This window comes from Lissotriton vulgaris, chromosome 2_1 (genome assembly GCF_964263255.1).
Source record: "Lissotriton vulgaris chromosome 2_1, aLisVul1.2, whole genome shotgun sequence".
NCBI lineage: Eukaryota > Metazoa > Chordata > Amphibia > Caudata > Salamandridae > Lissotriton > Lissotriton vulgaris.
Window position 1 is genome coordinate 222,359,328 of NC_141687.1, and position 16,007 is coordinate 222,375,334.

At 44.7% G+C, this 16,007-nt stretch overlaps 1 protein-coding gene across 1 annotated transcript in view; it reads right to left on the minus strand.

Annotated features, from left to right (window-relative positions):
• The window catches only part of LOC147729881 (uncharacterized), a 166,950-nt gene that overhangs the window by 23,234 nt on the left and 127,709 nt on the right, over positions 1 to 16,007 (minus strand). Inside the window, exon 5 of the mRNA XM_086954794.1 lies at positions 10,495 to 10,605. Within this exon, the coding sequence (XP_086810920.1) occupies positions 10,495 to 10,605 (111 nt within the window). The remainder of the gene's footprint in view (positions 1 to 10,494; positions 10,606 to 16,007) is intronic.

A 16,007-nucleotide genomic window follows, 5' to 3' on the forward strand; every position in this document is an offset into this window, starting at 1 on the left:
AATTAGCAGCATGTCTGGCATCTGGCAGCGGCCTGGCGCGGACGGGCGTAGACGGGCTTGCCTTTGGTGTGCCAAGCCATCAGTTTCATATACCCGTGGGCAGGAAGTGAGGAGGAATGTGGGCAGAGTCGCATCTGTAACTCCGTACAATCGGCACTGTTTGCCATGACGGACCGGGGACCGCAAAATGAGCCGAGGCATGCACCACAAGTAAGCCTCAGAATTAAAAACCAAGTTTAAAACCAAATATTTAAAGTACGAGCAATGTGAAACAGTGCAAAAGCAAATTAATTAAGAACAGTAGCTAGCCTCATGGCGCGCTATTACTTAGTGCTGCGCAGCCGGCAAGCCATCAGGTTCATATACCCAGGGGCAGGAAGTGAGGAGCAATGGGGGCAGTGTCGCGTCTGTCCCTCTGTACATTCGGCACTGTTTGCCATGACGGACCGGGGACCGCGAAATGAGCAGAGTCATGCACCACAAGTAAGCCTCAGAATTAAAAAACAAGTTTAAAACCAAATATTTAAAGTACAAGCAAATTAATTAAGAACAGTAGCTAGCTTCATGGCCCGCTATTACCTAGAGCTGCGTTGCAGGCAAGCCATCGGGTTCATATACCCGGGGGCAGGAAGTGAGGAGTAATGTGGTGGGAAGCCATGTCTGTCCCTCCGTACAATCGGCAATGTTTGCCGTGACGGACCAGACATATGCCTTTTTATTATTCTTAGAAGCATATATACATGCAAAGGTCAAATTATGTATCCTCAATTGCATGTCTGACCAATAAAATATGCCCATCCTTGTCTCAATGTATTTCAGTCATTTTAACTGGAATTCCTTTTCTAATGAATTTGGACAATCTCTTTGCCTTGGAGTAAGTTGATTACTGAAGTTGAAGGGGGGAGAGTGGGGATTTAAGTTTGTATGTATTTTTTGAGAGTAGGTGTGTTTCATGTAAATAAATATTCGATCCCCACTTTTTTTGAGCTGAGCCATTTCAAAGGAGATTTGCTTTTTAAAGGTGAATTCAGTCCTTGTGTGTTGAAGGATACATGTGAGTGGAGCCATCTATTGTATTTCTGTGTTCTGCTTCTGGGTTTTATTGGTTGTTCTCCCTCTGTATATGAAGAGGACATGTAGTTAAGGCCATTAAGTGGGTTTCTGCCTCGTTGTGCATGAGTATAATCTCTGTACTCAACGGTACAACAATAAACAAAAAAAAACCTACAATAGAGGATTTTGCCAACATCATGATCTCATTTTTGTAACTTAAGTTGACCGGTCATGGCAAGTTATGAACAGGATAGGACAACTTCAGATCCTAATCTGAGCCCAGATGTGTGAGATGTATGCTGCTGTTTGTCACTGCTGAATGTGAGACAAAATGGAAACGCCCAGTGATAAGGGATTTTCTTGCATCTATGATGGAATGTAACTTTTTTGTCTTCTATTGAGTGTACACAGCAACATCTTGAAAGATTGTTATAGTATTGCCTTCAAATTGGATATTGTCCATTTCTATGATCGTAACAAAAATTTCCTCTTTGAGACCGTACAAATAAATTCTTGTCAAAACGTCTGGGGAGATAGTTAATTGTTTTTGAAAGACTACATAAACGCTATAAGGTCAGTCCAACATTATTCTCTGGAGCTTTCAGTAAGGATATGATGAGTTCATTTACACTGGTTCCTAATTCGGATTCTGGAAGGTCTGACTATATACCTCTGATTCATAAATGAATCTCCTCAAGAGATTGCCTTGGAGCAACTGTTGTTTTTATTCTGTCACAGGAATTTGTAGCATATTCCCAGCCTGGGTACCCTCTAATCACCACGCCACCCATGGAGCTTAGTATAACATGTCTTTATTCTGCTGCGTGTAACTGCAAACTCCACTTTCTAAAACAAGCTTTCATGGCATTGCCCTTTGACACTAACGTCACAGTTCCACAGTGTCCGTTAGAAGCAAAAGGGTCCCGTTATAAAATATCGCAAGACATTACATCCCCCCTCTGCTAAATATTAAAAAAATATTTTTACATATATATATATATATATATATATATCTCAAATCCTGTACTGTGACACCTCGTACACTCCACGTGGATTCAAAGCAGGACACGGACCCAATTTCTTTTAGTGCCTCAAATGTTTATTTAGGCCAGATGTCAGAGACGCGTTTCGCAGCGCGAACGCCGCTTGTTCACTCGACAATCACATTTGAGCGCGAAGGCTTATTTAAAGTGACAGTGCTATGTGATACTATGACCACGTGATTATTCAAGTCATAGACATGAACAAAATACATCACAATTCAATGTTATCTTTGTAAAATACATTATTTGTGTTTGGCGTTGGTTGAAATCTTTATACTTAATACATGTAAAATACATTAGTACATTGCTAGATTTTCAAAATCCAAGATTTCATCAAACAATTAGTTACTGTTTATCAGATCACGGTAAATTTATGTAAAATACATTAATCTTTTGACCCTTTGCCTCGCCAAATATATTACTGTTGATTGTACATTCTTTTGTTCATGCTAATCGACAAAGAAAAGTTATTTAAAGTGCTCAGTGATAAGTGCTTCCACTTGATTAAAAAAGATATCCAATATCTTGCTCATCATTTGTTACTTGTCATATACTCGTTCACTTTACCATTTTTTTGAGTTTTGATGTACCATTTCAAATATATTTTTTTATACATATTTTTTACCAGATCCTGCATCCTGGTGCATATATTTTATGTATCCCTCTATTTTATTTTTTTGCTTTTTTACTATATACATGTTCACTTCATGTTTATGATAACCTTCCTCATGTGTCATGTTATCCTGCTCTGCCCTATGTAAATTCTTTATGTTTTTGTCACTCTCCTTCAACATCAATTTTACGAATTTGGTCCACCTTAATTTCAATGCTGATCGCTGATAAGACATTGAATACAATATCAATAAAATGTTCCTAAAATATTTACATCATCCTGTATAATTCATATATGTACATCATATTTACAATATACAAAAATAAATAGTATAGATCATGGGTGTTGTACCAAAATTGATGTATTTTTTGTTATTTATTGTTAGTCTTCTTGGAGCATTGGATCTAATTCTTTTCTTTGTCTTCCCCTTTGACATACATATTCTGATTTATTTACATGGTTTTTCTAGGACAAACACGTGTACATATCCTCTGTAAGGTTCAATCCATGGGGGTGTTTCGAATCCAACAGAAGGATGTACCGTGTTTCTAGTTTACGTAGCTTATTTTCTCGGTCCCCACCCCTCCTATTGGGGGATATTGCATCTATCAAGTAGAATGTTAACCCTTTATTGTTTGATGCATGGTGCTTTCTGAAGTGGCGAGCCACTGGATACGTATTATCCATATTAGTTATGGCTCTTAGGTGTTGTAGTATACGTACATGGGCCTGTAGTTTGCTAGACCCCACATAGTTCAATCCACAAGGGCAAGTTAGTACGTATACTGTATATTCAGTCTTACAGTTCAGCATTTTGTTAATCACATAGGGTTTGGTTCTAAAGGGACTCAAATAAGTTTTGGTATTTACACCATGTGTGCAGGCTTTGCAGGTTGGACATCGTTTAAACCCCTTCAGATTCTGATACCAGGAGGGTTTGCCAATAATTTCTGGATCTGATACCACTAGTGCATCCCTCATGGAGGGGCCTCTGCTGTATGTAATGGACACCCTCTGCGGTAGCAGGGGTCCTAGTACTGGATCACTTAAGACTGTGGGCCATGCATCTTGAATAATTTTTTGTATGGTTTTATGTTGTCTGCTGTATCCCACAACTAAACGAAAGTTATCCACTTTCAGATCCTCTTGGCTTGGCTGTGAGCCTGCATTTATCTGGTCAGAATTTTTAACAGTTTTACCAGCTAATAGTATATCTCTCTCAATTAAGTTAGACTTAGCTATAGCCTGATTTATAGTTTTCTTAGAGTAACCCCTGGCTAGGAATCTCTCCTTACTCTCCTGTTGGGCCAACTCTAACTCTTGCTGGGTACTGCATATCCTCTTCATTCTTAGCATTTCGCCGTAGGGAATACTTTTCACTAAATGGTGGGGATGTGAACTCGAGGCATGCAGTAGAGAGTTCCCTGCCGTTTACTTTCTGTGTAGTCTAGTTTGTAAGGTGTTATCAATTACAAACACTTCCGTGTCCAGGAAACTCACCCTCGTTTCACTGATCTCAGCCGTGAATTTTAAGTTAAGATGATTGTTATTTAATTCATCCATAAAGATTTCTGCCTCTCCCTTTGTTCCGTGCCAGATTACAAATAAGTCATCTATAAATCTTAGCCATATTTTGACTTTTGTTGTTACAGTGTTAGCATGCGTTCCTTCCAGGACCAGTTCCTCCCATTTGCCCATATGCAGGCATGAGTAGCTTGGGGAGAAACTGGCCCCCATGGCTACGCCTTGTATTTGGCAGTACAATAGATGATTGAACATAAAAATATTATTATGTAAACAAAATTTGATCATTGATACCAGCATTTCATTGTGTTGTTGAAACATGGGGGCCCTGTTACACAAATAATATTCTATTGCTTGCAGGCCATCTTCATGTCTTATGCTGGTATATAATGATGTTACATCTATGGCCATCATGATATACTCGCTGTTCCACTGAAAGTCCTTTATCTTATTTAAAAAGTCACTGGTATCCCTTACATACGATTTTAATGACTTGACATATTCTTGGAGGAAGAAATCCACATAGATTGATGTTTTTTCCAGTAAGCTGTTTTTTGCACTGATAATGGGACGGCCCGGTGGTTTATTGCAGTCCTTATGTACTTTAGGTATAAAGAAGATCGTTGGCACTGTTGGGCTCTCATTTTTCAAGTATTTATACTCATTTTCACTAATGAGATTTTTGCTTCTCCAACTTGAAAGTTTTTTCGTAGTATATTTGGTACATTTCCTTCAATTTGCCAACATCAGTCCTGGAATAACATTGTCTATCGTTCAGCTGTTGCATGGCCTCTTTCGTGTATTCTTCATAGGGCCACAGTACTATGTTTCCCCCTTTGTCGCTGTTACGGATTATTACCTCCTTATTTGCAGAGTTTTTTCATCAGCTGGAAATATTTGTGATCTTGGTTTCGATGTTTTTGCATGACAGTACTGGTACCAATTTTTTTATTTAGTTTTTTTATTTTTTGGGATACTACTTCATGAAATGTGTCTATTGCATCATGCAACATTATTGGGCAATATTTTGATTTTGGTTTGAATTGTGTCAAACCTGCTCCTTTGCTTCGTGATGTTGCTGCTCTTTGTGCTGCCGAACTGATTTGAACACTGTCCTCATTCCATAAGTCCTCCAATTCTTGTTCCATGTCTATCTCTTGAGAAGGTGTCATGGGTAGACAGATTTCCTCTATTTCATGTGAGGATTTTTTCATGGCGTATAGTTTTTTTTAACTTTAACTTTCTCACTCCTTTGTACACGTCCATCCGGGTGTTAGGGTAGTCAAAATTATTTGGAGGACAATATGATAGGCCCAGACTCAAGGTGTTCTCCTCTCCTTGTGTTAATTTCAATTTGGACAAGTTGACTATTGTTCGTTTGGTTTCTTTTTCCAGTAAGACCTTTTCCTTCGGGGCTGATTTTGCTTTGGCTGTTGCCCTGTGTTTTGTTGCATTGCGCCTTTGCTTGCGTTTGTAGTTTGCCCGCTTCCGTTTGTCTGCGAGCGTGTCATAGGTCTCAAAGCTGCCATTCTTTGAGCGGCTAAAATCTCCATCTCTTCCCCCGGCGATGGTGTTTCATCGGCTGTTGTTATGGGCGCATTTCTCAACTCTGAGTCATCCTCGCTGTTAGACGTATATTGATCACTGGATATGGCTCCCGCCTCTTCCCCTGTGGGTCTTGACCGGGCGCTGGCTGTAGGACCTTTTCCTCGCCCCATCTTCTGCTGTTGTTGGTTTTTCCGTATATTGTCGAATTTTCGGGCAAAGGTAAAAATTTGGCCTACTTCATAGTCAACCTTGTCACGTTGAAATTTGTGTGTTTTTCTGTCTTTTATTTTTTCTTCCTCCTTTTTTAGTCTGGTGGCTATTTCTTTTCTGATGCGAGCTATTTCTTCCTCTTGGCCCATGTTGGCTAGCTCTTCATTGATAGTGTCAATTTCAGTTAACAGGCGTGCCCTGTCGATATCTGCATATTTTATTAACAGTGATGTAAGTCTCTTTGAGGAGTCAAGATTCACTTCTGCCCACTCACGCATCAGAGCTGGGTTCGGTTCCTCATAGGTGGGTGCTGTTAAAATGCGGAGTCCTCTGGGAATCCTTCCCACCTCTATATAACTTTGGAGGGATCTTGACTCCCACCACTTAGACATTTCAAGTTTCATTTTCTTTTCAAGTTGTTTCATATTTATTGCCACAGAATCGGGTACATTGGCTGTGTTCCTTTCTTTAGGTCTGGTACCGCTGCTAGTTGCAGGGACGTCTTTAAACATTCCCACTGCAGCTGCCTCCCTCTCTTTTACTGTGTCGCTCGACATCTTGGCTGTTGTTCACAGTTAGTTAGTACGACCTGTGTGCTTTGTAAACGCGGGTCCGCTTCATGTATTTTTTACGCGTTTACTTGACGGTCGACTTGCACATTCTCCTCCTCCCCACAATGCCACCTCTGAACTGTACCTTTCGACGGTCACGACCTCCGGGCTCCTTGCTTTCTGCGAGCGTTACTCCACCCTCGCGTCTAGCCGGTGTCCTCGCGCCATTCTCCGTCTTTCAGGTACGTTGTTTCCTCTTTGGTGCAGGGGGGGCTGCAGTATTTCCTTCCCAGGATAGTCGTCATCCGCCGGGAGAACCCGGAAGAAAGTTCCGTTTTTTCACTGCAAGCCCGCTTACGGAAGAGGGGTCCCGTGTTGAACTGGTGCTCGGAACACCCAGTTAATATATCTCAAATCCTGTACTGTGACACCTCGTACACTCCACGTGGATTCAAAGCAGGACACGGACCCAATTTCTTTTAGTGCCTCAAATGTTTATTTAGGCCAGATGTCAGAGACGCGTTTCGCAGCGCGAACGCCGCTTGTTCACTCGACAATCACATTTGAGCGCGAAGGCTTATTTAAAGTGACAGTGCTATGTGATACTATGACCACGTGATTATTCAAGTCATAGACATGAACAAAATACATCACAATTCAATGTTATCTTTGTAAAATACATTATTTGTGTTTGGCGTTGGTTGAAATCTTTATACTTAATATATATATATATATAATCACATTTCTTCAATCAACCTTCTAGGCGCTTTAATTACTGGTTGCTTGGAGCGGTCATCCTCACTGTCAGATCTCCTAAAAGACGGTGAAGAAGTAACAGCAGTCACTGGGTTCTCAGGTTCAGTTGCTCTTTCACCATCTTGATTAGAAGACCGATGAATCAAATGCCGAAAGTCAGAAGAGTCTCTGGTAACAGACTTCCCAAGGCACTAGTCACCATATGTCCCTTGGTGGACACCAACGTGGAAAGGTACAGCATCATATGGAGCATCAGATTTTCTCCTTCACAGTAGGCAGACGATCATGAGATCTCCAGTTTTAAACTCATTGATCTTTGCATGTTGCCTCTTGTCAACATAGGCTTTCATCTTTTCTTTATGAACCAAGTCCTTGTTTCGAGTTGTTGTACCTTGGTCATTATTGCTCTCACGAACATCAAAGTTGTAGGACTTTCGCCTGTTGTCAAGTGAGGTGATGAACGACAGGCTTGTAAGGTGGAATTCAACACGGGGAAAAAATTAAATAAAGTAGCTAGCATTAATAGTTCTAAGGTTCATAAAGTCCACATAGTACAATGTAGTTCAGGGGATCCGTCCTGACACAGGAAGGAGAGCAGTACAGGACAGTCCCAGTGAAAGTCTGTTACTTTCGCCGGGACCGCCTGTCCTGCTGTCCTTCAGAACCACACGTGACAACCCACTGACCTGCTCACAGATTTCTTTTCCCTTTCTGCTGACGGCCCTTATACATGGCCCTCTGTCAGGACAGGACAGATCCCTTAATCTAGACTTTATAATGTGGACTTTATGAACCGGAGAACCATTGATACCAGCTGCTTTAGTTACATTTGTTTCCGGGTTTCCCTATTTCTACACTTTGAGAAAGCCCCAGGCCTGTGCGCCGGGAAGAGGAAAAACATGTGTTGCTTGTTTTCTATGCACTGTGGTTCCTCTCTTGGAACCCTATTCTCTTAAAGAATAAAAAACATCACTCTGAAACAACCTAGGATCACAAATTCTTTGATTGTATTGGAACTAGAAAACAACGTACCATACAGCAACTCAGCTCTGTCATTTATTTCTCCATTCTGTCACATCATCACCGGCAAGATTGTTGAGATACTTGATAATCTGTTTGCTATCAGTCTCTTCAAGTGCATCAATGAAATCATAAAAAGCAGACCATCTATTGCCAATATTTTGGTTTTTGGCAGTATAGAAAGGTGGTGGTCATTTGGACTGGAATCAAGCATCCTAGGACCGGTTTCTGGCTATCAGCCGTCTTCAGCCAGGATGCTTGATTTCGGTCCAGGAAAGACATAGCTTGGCAGTTCGGGCTTGGGTGTTCCCAAGAGGCACAGGGTCAAGGCTGATTTGCATATGGCCATGTCTGAACTGTGGTGGTGTGGAGTGCAAAAAAACAATGGATTTAGGCCCAGATCTCTGTACTGGGGTGAATGTATGACATTGTTCTGCATTCTGTCCATCAACTGTTGTTTTTGCATTTGTCACCCCGAGTGGGATGGGTATGCTCAGACGTGAGTCCCATGCTCTCCACACCACTGGAGTCAAGCTATCCTGGCGGAAGACGGCCGATAGCCAGAAACCGGTCCTAGGATGCTTGATTCCGGTCCAGGAAAGACAGGGCTTGGCAGATCGGGCTCGACTGTACCCATGAGGCACAGGGTCAAGGCTGATTTGCATATGGCCATGTCTCAACTGGGGTGGTGTGGAGTGCAAAAAAACGATGGATTTAGGCCCAGATCTCTGTACTGGGGTGAATTTATGAAATTGTTCTGCATTCTGTCCATCAACTGTTGTTTTTGCGTCTTTTTGTGCTACAGCATTTCGTTTTGGATCTGTGGTTTAGGTAGCTTCTTATTTTCCCTTCGCACATATCATGATAATAAATTTGGATGATGGAAAGTTCTTATTTGTTATCAGATTTGTCACCCCTTTAATTGACTTTCTTTAATGTTCAAAGCATGCGACTTTTCGCTGTTTGTAGATAAATCCCAATGCTTTTAACCACCACCTCGTACCTGCCCATTTCTCCTTTACTGTTGTGGCCTTCGGGTTGGGTCCCAAGGTTACCACCTACAGTACTCCGGGAGTGACGCTTTGATGTCGCTCCTATTTCTTCATGTGATGTTCTGGCTTGAGGCTATTTGTTTTCCGCGTTGGCATGGAGTTTGTGTCCTGTCTCTGACAGTTAGCACCCTTTTTAAGTCCCCAGGATATGCTAAGCAAAGCTTGGTGATTATTCCTGTTGGAGTGTTCACAGCCCTGGCTCACCCTGGTTTTCTGCTGTTTTTCCCCATTCCATATGGGTACCTTATTTAGATTAATGTTGTTTTTGCAAAATTTCTGCGTGTCCTGTTCTATGCTGCAGCTCCAAAGGAATCGTTTTCCCTCCTTTTTCTTGAATATTTGGAATTTACTCTGTGTCCTACGTATGGTAAAATAGGAAACAAAAATATGGCACTGTCACTGCTGTTAGCAAGGACAAGTGTTGCCACACAGCTGCATGAAGGAGCCCTCCTATGAAAAATGGAAATGTCATTTGGAGGAGCGGATACTAGCGGAGGAATTGTACATGGTAAGAGTGAAAACAGATGACAAGAGATCTGATGACCTTAGATTTTGGAGGGATACATATAGATAGATAGATAAATAGATAGATAATATTTGCTGAGAGACAGGAAGATAAATGGTGCCTTCCCACTGATGTATTTATGCATAGTTGCGCTTCATTGTGCTCCTCTTGTTATGGACTACAATTATATTTTCATTATGATGAAACAACGGTTGTGTGGTCTTCCATTTAGAAATGCAAATTCATTTAGTCTGCCAATGTCTTTTTTTTGCTTTTGTTAGCTGACAATCTATAAAAATCATTATAAAACAAAGTAGTAGTGCTAACACACTACATAACACCTAGCTTCAACCATTTGCAGTAGACAATATTCATCATTAGTCCAAAGAGGAAACCTGAAGAAGGAAGGCATCAGAACAAAAACTGCAAATTGAAATCCCAACAGTGCCTATAACTAGACTTTATATCTTTATAACTTCCAGTGAAGAAAAGCTAAAACTGATAATTAAAATTGCCAATGAACAGCCAGTGAAAGAAACAAAGCAAAGAGAGCAAGCAAGCTAGAGTGTAAGAAAGGAGAAAAAGAAAGACAAATACCCAGAAATACTGAGATACTCACTTGTGGGATACAGGGCGTTTTCTTTTGCACCAGAGTCTTCAAGGGGAATGAAACATGCATCATCCTCTTCTTTCAACTTGAATGACACTACTGAACCGATGACCAAGTGTCCTTCATTAAAAGAACAAAAGTGTTAATAACGCAGGTCTACATTTCAGAGACTCTGCCTATTTGCAAATTGTAACTTATTCTTCTGTTCAAATTAATAAATGAAACCTATAGAGAGGTAATAGAGTTATTGAAGCAGCAAATGGAATATGCCAATTAAGAGCACCCCCGTTATCTCACCCTTTTAGAGAATCAATTACTAAATTAGAGTTGATGGGCGTCCACCACAACAAATAAGGCCACAAACTTGTTGAGGTAAAACACAGCTTCAATAACATAAACCTGGGCTCATCTTCTGGTAGCTACAGCACAGAGGACACAGGCTTAAAGTGTAAAGTATTTAGCAGTTACAAAAGCAGTCAAAATACAACACAATGAAAATCCCCAAAACAATTTATAACAAGCATTTGCAATGCAATGGTCTCGGCATCATTAAAGGTAGAGCTATTGGCATTGCTCATGACATTTCTTTTTTTTTCTTTAAATCAAAAATAAATGGCCATTGTCATTAACATTGCCAATACACAGCACTCTGCACTCAACAGCACACAATGCTCTGCACACTTGCTCTGCACTCACTGCTCTGCACACTCACTCTGCACACTCACTCTGCACACTCACTCTGCACTCACTGCTCTGCACACTCACTCTGCACACTCGCCACTCTGCACACTCGCCACTCTGCACACTCACTCTGCACACTCGCCACTCTGCACACTCGCCACTCTGCACACTCGCCACTCTGCACACTCGCCACTCTGCACACTCGCCACTCTGCACACTCGCCACTCTGCACACTCGCCACTCTGCACTCTGCACTCACCACTCTGCACTCACCACTCTGCACTCACCACTCTGCACTCACCACTCTGCACTCACCACTCTGCACTCACCACTCTGCACTCACCACTCACCACTCTGCACTCACCACTCTGCACTCACCACTCTGCACTCACCACTCTGCACTCACCACTCTGCACTCACCACTCTGCACTCACCACTCTGCACTCACCACTCTGCACTCACCACTCTGCACTCACCACTCTGCACTCTGCACTCACCACTCTGCACTCACCACTCTGCACTCTGCACTCACCACTCACCACTCTGCACTCACCACTCTGCACTCACCACTCTGCACTCACCACTCTGCACTCACCACTCTGCACTCACCACTCTGCACTCTGCACTCACCACTCTGCACTCTGCACTCACCACTCTGCACTCACCACTCTGCACTCTGCACTCTGCACTCACCACTCTGCACTCACCACTCACCACTCTGCACTCACCACTCTGCACTCACCACTCACCACTCTGCACTCACCACTCACCACTCTGCACTCACCACTCTGCACTCACCACTCTGCACTCACCACTCTGCACTCTGCACTCACCACTCTGCACTCACCACTCTGCACTCACCACTCTGCACTCACCACTCTGCACTCACCACTCTGCACTCTGCACTCTGCACTCTGCACTCTGCACTCTGCACTCACCACTCTGCACTCACCACTCTGCACTCTGCACTCACCACTCTGCAATCACCACTCTGCACTCACCACTCTGCACTCACCACTCTGCACTCACCATCTGTCTGCTCCATCACTCTAATAGAAGTAAAATATGATGCGAGCTCTTCACCAACTGCGGGTCTGCGGGCAATATGGTCCCCTTCAAAGTCTTGAAGCGCCTGCACATGCGGAGGTGCCTGACAAGCTGCGGATCCAAGTTCAGTGGATGGCAATGCCAGGGTGCCATGCCAAGCTGCCATGTCGTGCAAGCAGATGGGCAGGATAAAGCTGTTTAGTGTAATTATTATTGTTGAAATTAGAGGCACGTGGGAGCAGTTATTTACAGCCATCGCCCAGGCTGGGTGCCAGTGTTCTGCATGCAGTGGGAAGTCCTTTCTGTGTTTATTCGAAATGCAGAAACAGAAGATCAAAGCAACTTTGGGTGAGATAGAAACTAATGGGCAAAGGAGGACTTGAGAACCCTAACACCATATATTTGTTGTGTTTCTTGCTGGCTGGTCTTCTGCATTCCAGTGCTTCAGCTGGCTGTTGTCCTTCCTTACCTGCAGTGGGAGCATGTGTTCTCATTGATCGACAGCTGAGGCATGGTGTCTGTCTGAGTCTCCAAAAGCCCTTGAAAGATTTGTTAATGCATGCCTTCTTGACTGGAGAGGCATAACTATCCCAGTATCGTGCACATGTCTCAAGGGGTACAATGGACGACACAATTACGTTTTCTAAACCAAGAGATAGCACCAGATTCGTTACCAAGCTCGCCGCCCCGGAAGTCAGGCACGGTCGCCTGTGACGGGGGCGGGGCCACGTTCACCCCGGAAGAGGAGGCAGGCGGAGTCGTAGCGTCTCGCGGCCCGGGGCTCCTGTGAGCGGTGTAGAGCCCCGGGGCCGCGCCAGCAGGAGGTTGGGCGCCGCGTGCTGAGGTAAGGTAAGTTCTGGAGCGCGATTGGGGGCCTCGGTGCACTTGTGTGTGTGCGCGCGCGTGAGTATGAGTCAGGGGTGGTGTCTCTGTATGTATGTATGTGCGTGCGTGCATGGGCGCGTGTGTGTGTGTATGCGCATGCGTGTGTTGTGCTTGCGCTTCCCAGGAGACAGCGCCTGGCCACAGCGCGCGTTCCAGCTACAAATCGCCTGGAAGGATGCGCGTGACCTGGACTGTCTCCTGGGACTGCTACTCGCTGACATAAGATCTCGGCGGAGACGCGCTTACGCGCGTCTTTTAGCCGAGACCTAAAAACAGAGAAATATGTAACGAGTAAAATGACAAAGAATTCATGAAGAGTAACCAGAGATATAAACTTTTAAAGATTTAAGGCAAAAACTGCAAAGAAAAAGAAAAGTAGTAGTCAGTGGTCACTGTTCGTAGTTAAAAGTCTACTTGGTGTGATTTTAGGTTGACCATAATGGAGTGTGGGTTGGATACACTGAGCAGGTTTGTCTGGGTCCAAGATTGTACCATCTGACTTAGTCTCAGAAATCAATCAATTAGGAGTTTATATAGTGCGGCTACTCACCCGTGAGGGTCTCAAGGTGTTAGGGGGAGATGGGAGCTGCTGATCCGTCTGGGTGTGGAGGTTCAGTCGAAGAGCAAGGTCTTGATTCCTTCCTGAATTGGATCATCGACGGGGATTGCCTGATGTGCGGGGGCAGGGTGTTCCAGGTCTTGGTGGCGAGGTAGGAGAAGGATCTTCCTCTGGTTCTGGTCTTGTGGATCCATGGGACAGAGGCCAGGGCAAGTTGGCGGAGCAGAGTGTTCTGGCAGGTACGTGGAATGTGAGGCTGTGGTTCAGATATTATGGTCCTGCATCGTGGAGAGCCTTGTAGGCAAGTGTGAGGAGCTGGAAGGTGATTCTCTAGATGATTGGGAGCCAGTGGAGGAGTCGGAGGTGTTATGTAATGTGGCTGCGACTGGGATGTAGAGGACCAGTCTGTAGTTTCCCGAGCTGTTTCTGGATGACACCGGCATAGAGTGTGTTGCTGTAGTCAAGTCTGCTGGTGATGAGTGTGCCGCTGACAGTCAGTCTGGATTCTGTGGGGATCCATCTGAATGTTTTTCGAAGCAGGCGGAGTGTGTGGAAGCAGGATGAGGATACTGTGTTGATCTGGTGGTTCATTGAGAGTGAGGAGTCCAGCATGATGCAGAGGTTGCATGCGTGGTCTGTAGGGATGGGAGGGGTGCCTAGTGCAGCAGGCCACAAGGAGTCACTCCAGGTTGAGCGAGTGGGTCCAATGAGGAGTACTTTGGTTCAGTCCGAGTTGAGCTTGAGGCAGCAATCTTTCAACCAGGAAGCAACGGCCTTCATTCTGCTGTGATAGTTGTTTCTGGCGACTGTGAGTTCATTAGGGAGGGAGAGGATCAGCTGTTTGTCGTCAACATAGGAGATGATGTTGAGTCCATGGTTTCTGACCATGGCCGTGAGGGAGGCCATGTAGACGTTGAAGATGTTGGGGCTCAGGGAGGAGCCCTGGGGCACTCCGTAGCTGATCTCTGTAGCTTCTGAGAGGGACGAGGGTAGTCTGACTCGGTGTGCTCAGCCAGTAAGAAAGGAGAGGATCCAGTCCAGTGCCTTGTCGTGAATGCACTCATGATTAGAGTGCGGTGGGAGACGATGTAGAAGGTAGCCGAGAGGTCCAGTAGGATGAGGGCTGCGGTTTCTCCCCGGTAGAGAAGGGAGCGGATTTCGTCGGTGGCAGCGAGGAGGGCGGTTTCGATGCTGTGGTTGATTTGGAAGCCGGATTGGAAGATGTTCAGGACGTGGTACTCTTCGATGAACTTGGTGAGTTGGACGTTGATGGCCTTTTCGATTGCCTTGGCTGTGAAGGGGAGGAGGGAGACGGGTCTGAAGTTCTTAAGGTCTGTCGGGTCGGTGGATGGCTTCTTCAGCAGGGGTTTGAGCTTGGCATGTTTCCAGTCACTGGGGAAGGTGGTGGTTTCGATGGAGTAGTTGATGTTACGGCAAAGCTAGGGGCGATGGAGGTGGCTGCTCTATGTAAGATGTGGTAAAGGCAAGGATCTGATAGGGCTCCTGAGTAGATGCTCTTCATTGTCTTGAGTGGGTCGTCTGTGGTGAGAGGAGTCCAGTTGAGCATGATCTGTTGGGGTGCGGCATGGTAGCATGCGGTGGTGGCAAGCATTGTGGCAGGGTTTTGGTTGTTGAAGCTGTTGTAGATCTGCCAGATCTTGTGGTGGAAAAAGGTGCTGAGTTTGATGCAGATGTCTAGGGAGGGTGACACATCTGTGGTCTCGCTGTTGGGCCTGGCGAACTCCTTGACAATGGCGAAGAGTTCTTTGCTGTTGTCTGCGTTGGCATTGATTCTGTCTTGGAGGCCATTTTCTTTGTGGTTTTGAGGAGAAGTTAGTGTGCGTTGTTAGTGGATTTGAAGTTTGTGTGGGTTTCTGGGGTTTTGTTGTTCTTCCATCTTTTTGAGAGTTGTCTGGAGGTACTTCTGGACTAATGGAGGGCAGGAGTGAACCAGCTGGCTTTCTTGGAGTGTTGCTCATCTGGTGTCTTCTTGAGGGGTGTTGGCGCAGTTGGAGATCCATTGGTGAAGGCTGTGTGCTGCGGTGTTGGTGTCTGTTGTTGTGGTCACGCTGAGGAAGTCAACAAGAAGTTCTTTGGTGGCCTTGTTCCAGCTATCACGGGGCGGTGAGGCGGTGGTGAACAGTGGGAGTGGCAAAGGCGAAATGTACGCAGCGGTGGTTGGTCCAGAGGAGTTTGGTGGTGTGGCTGTAGGTGATGTTCCAGCTGGCAGGGAGGATGGGGGTCGACCGCGTGTCCGGCTGTGTAGGTCGATGCGGTGACTAGCTGCTTCAGTCCGATGTTGGCAAGGTTCTCCAGTAGGGAGGTAGTGTTCTGGCCACTGGGGTTGTCC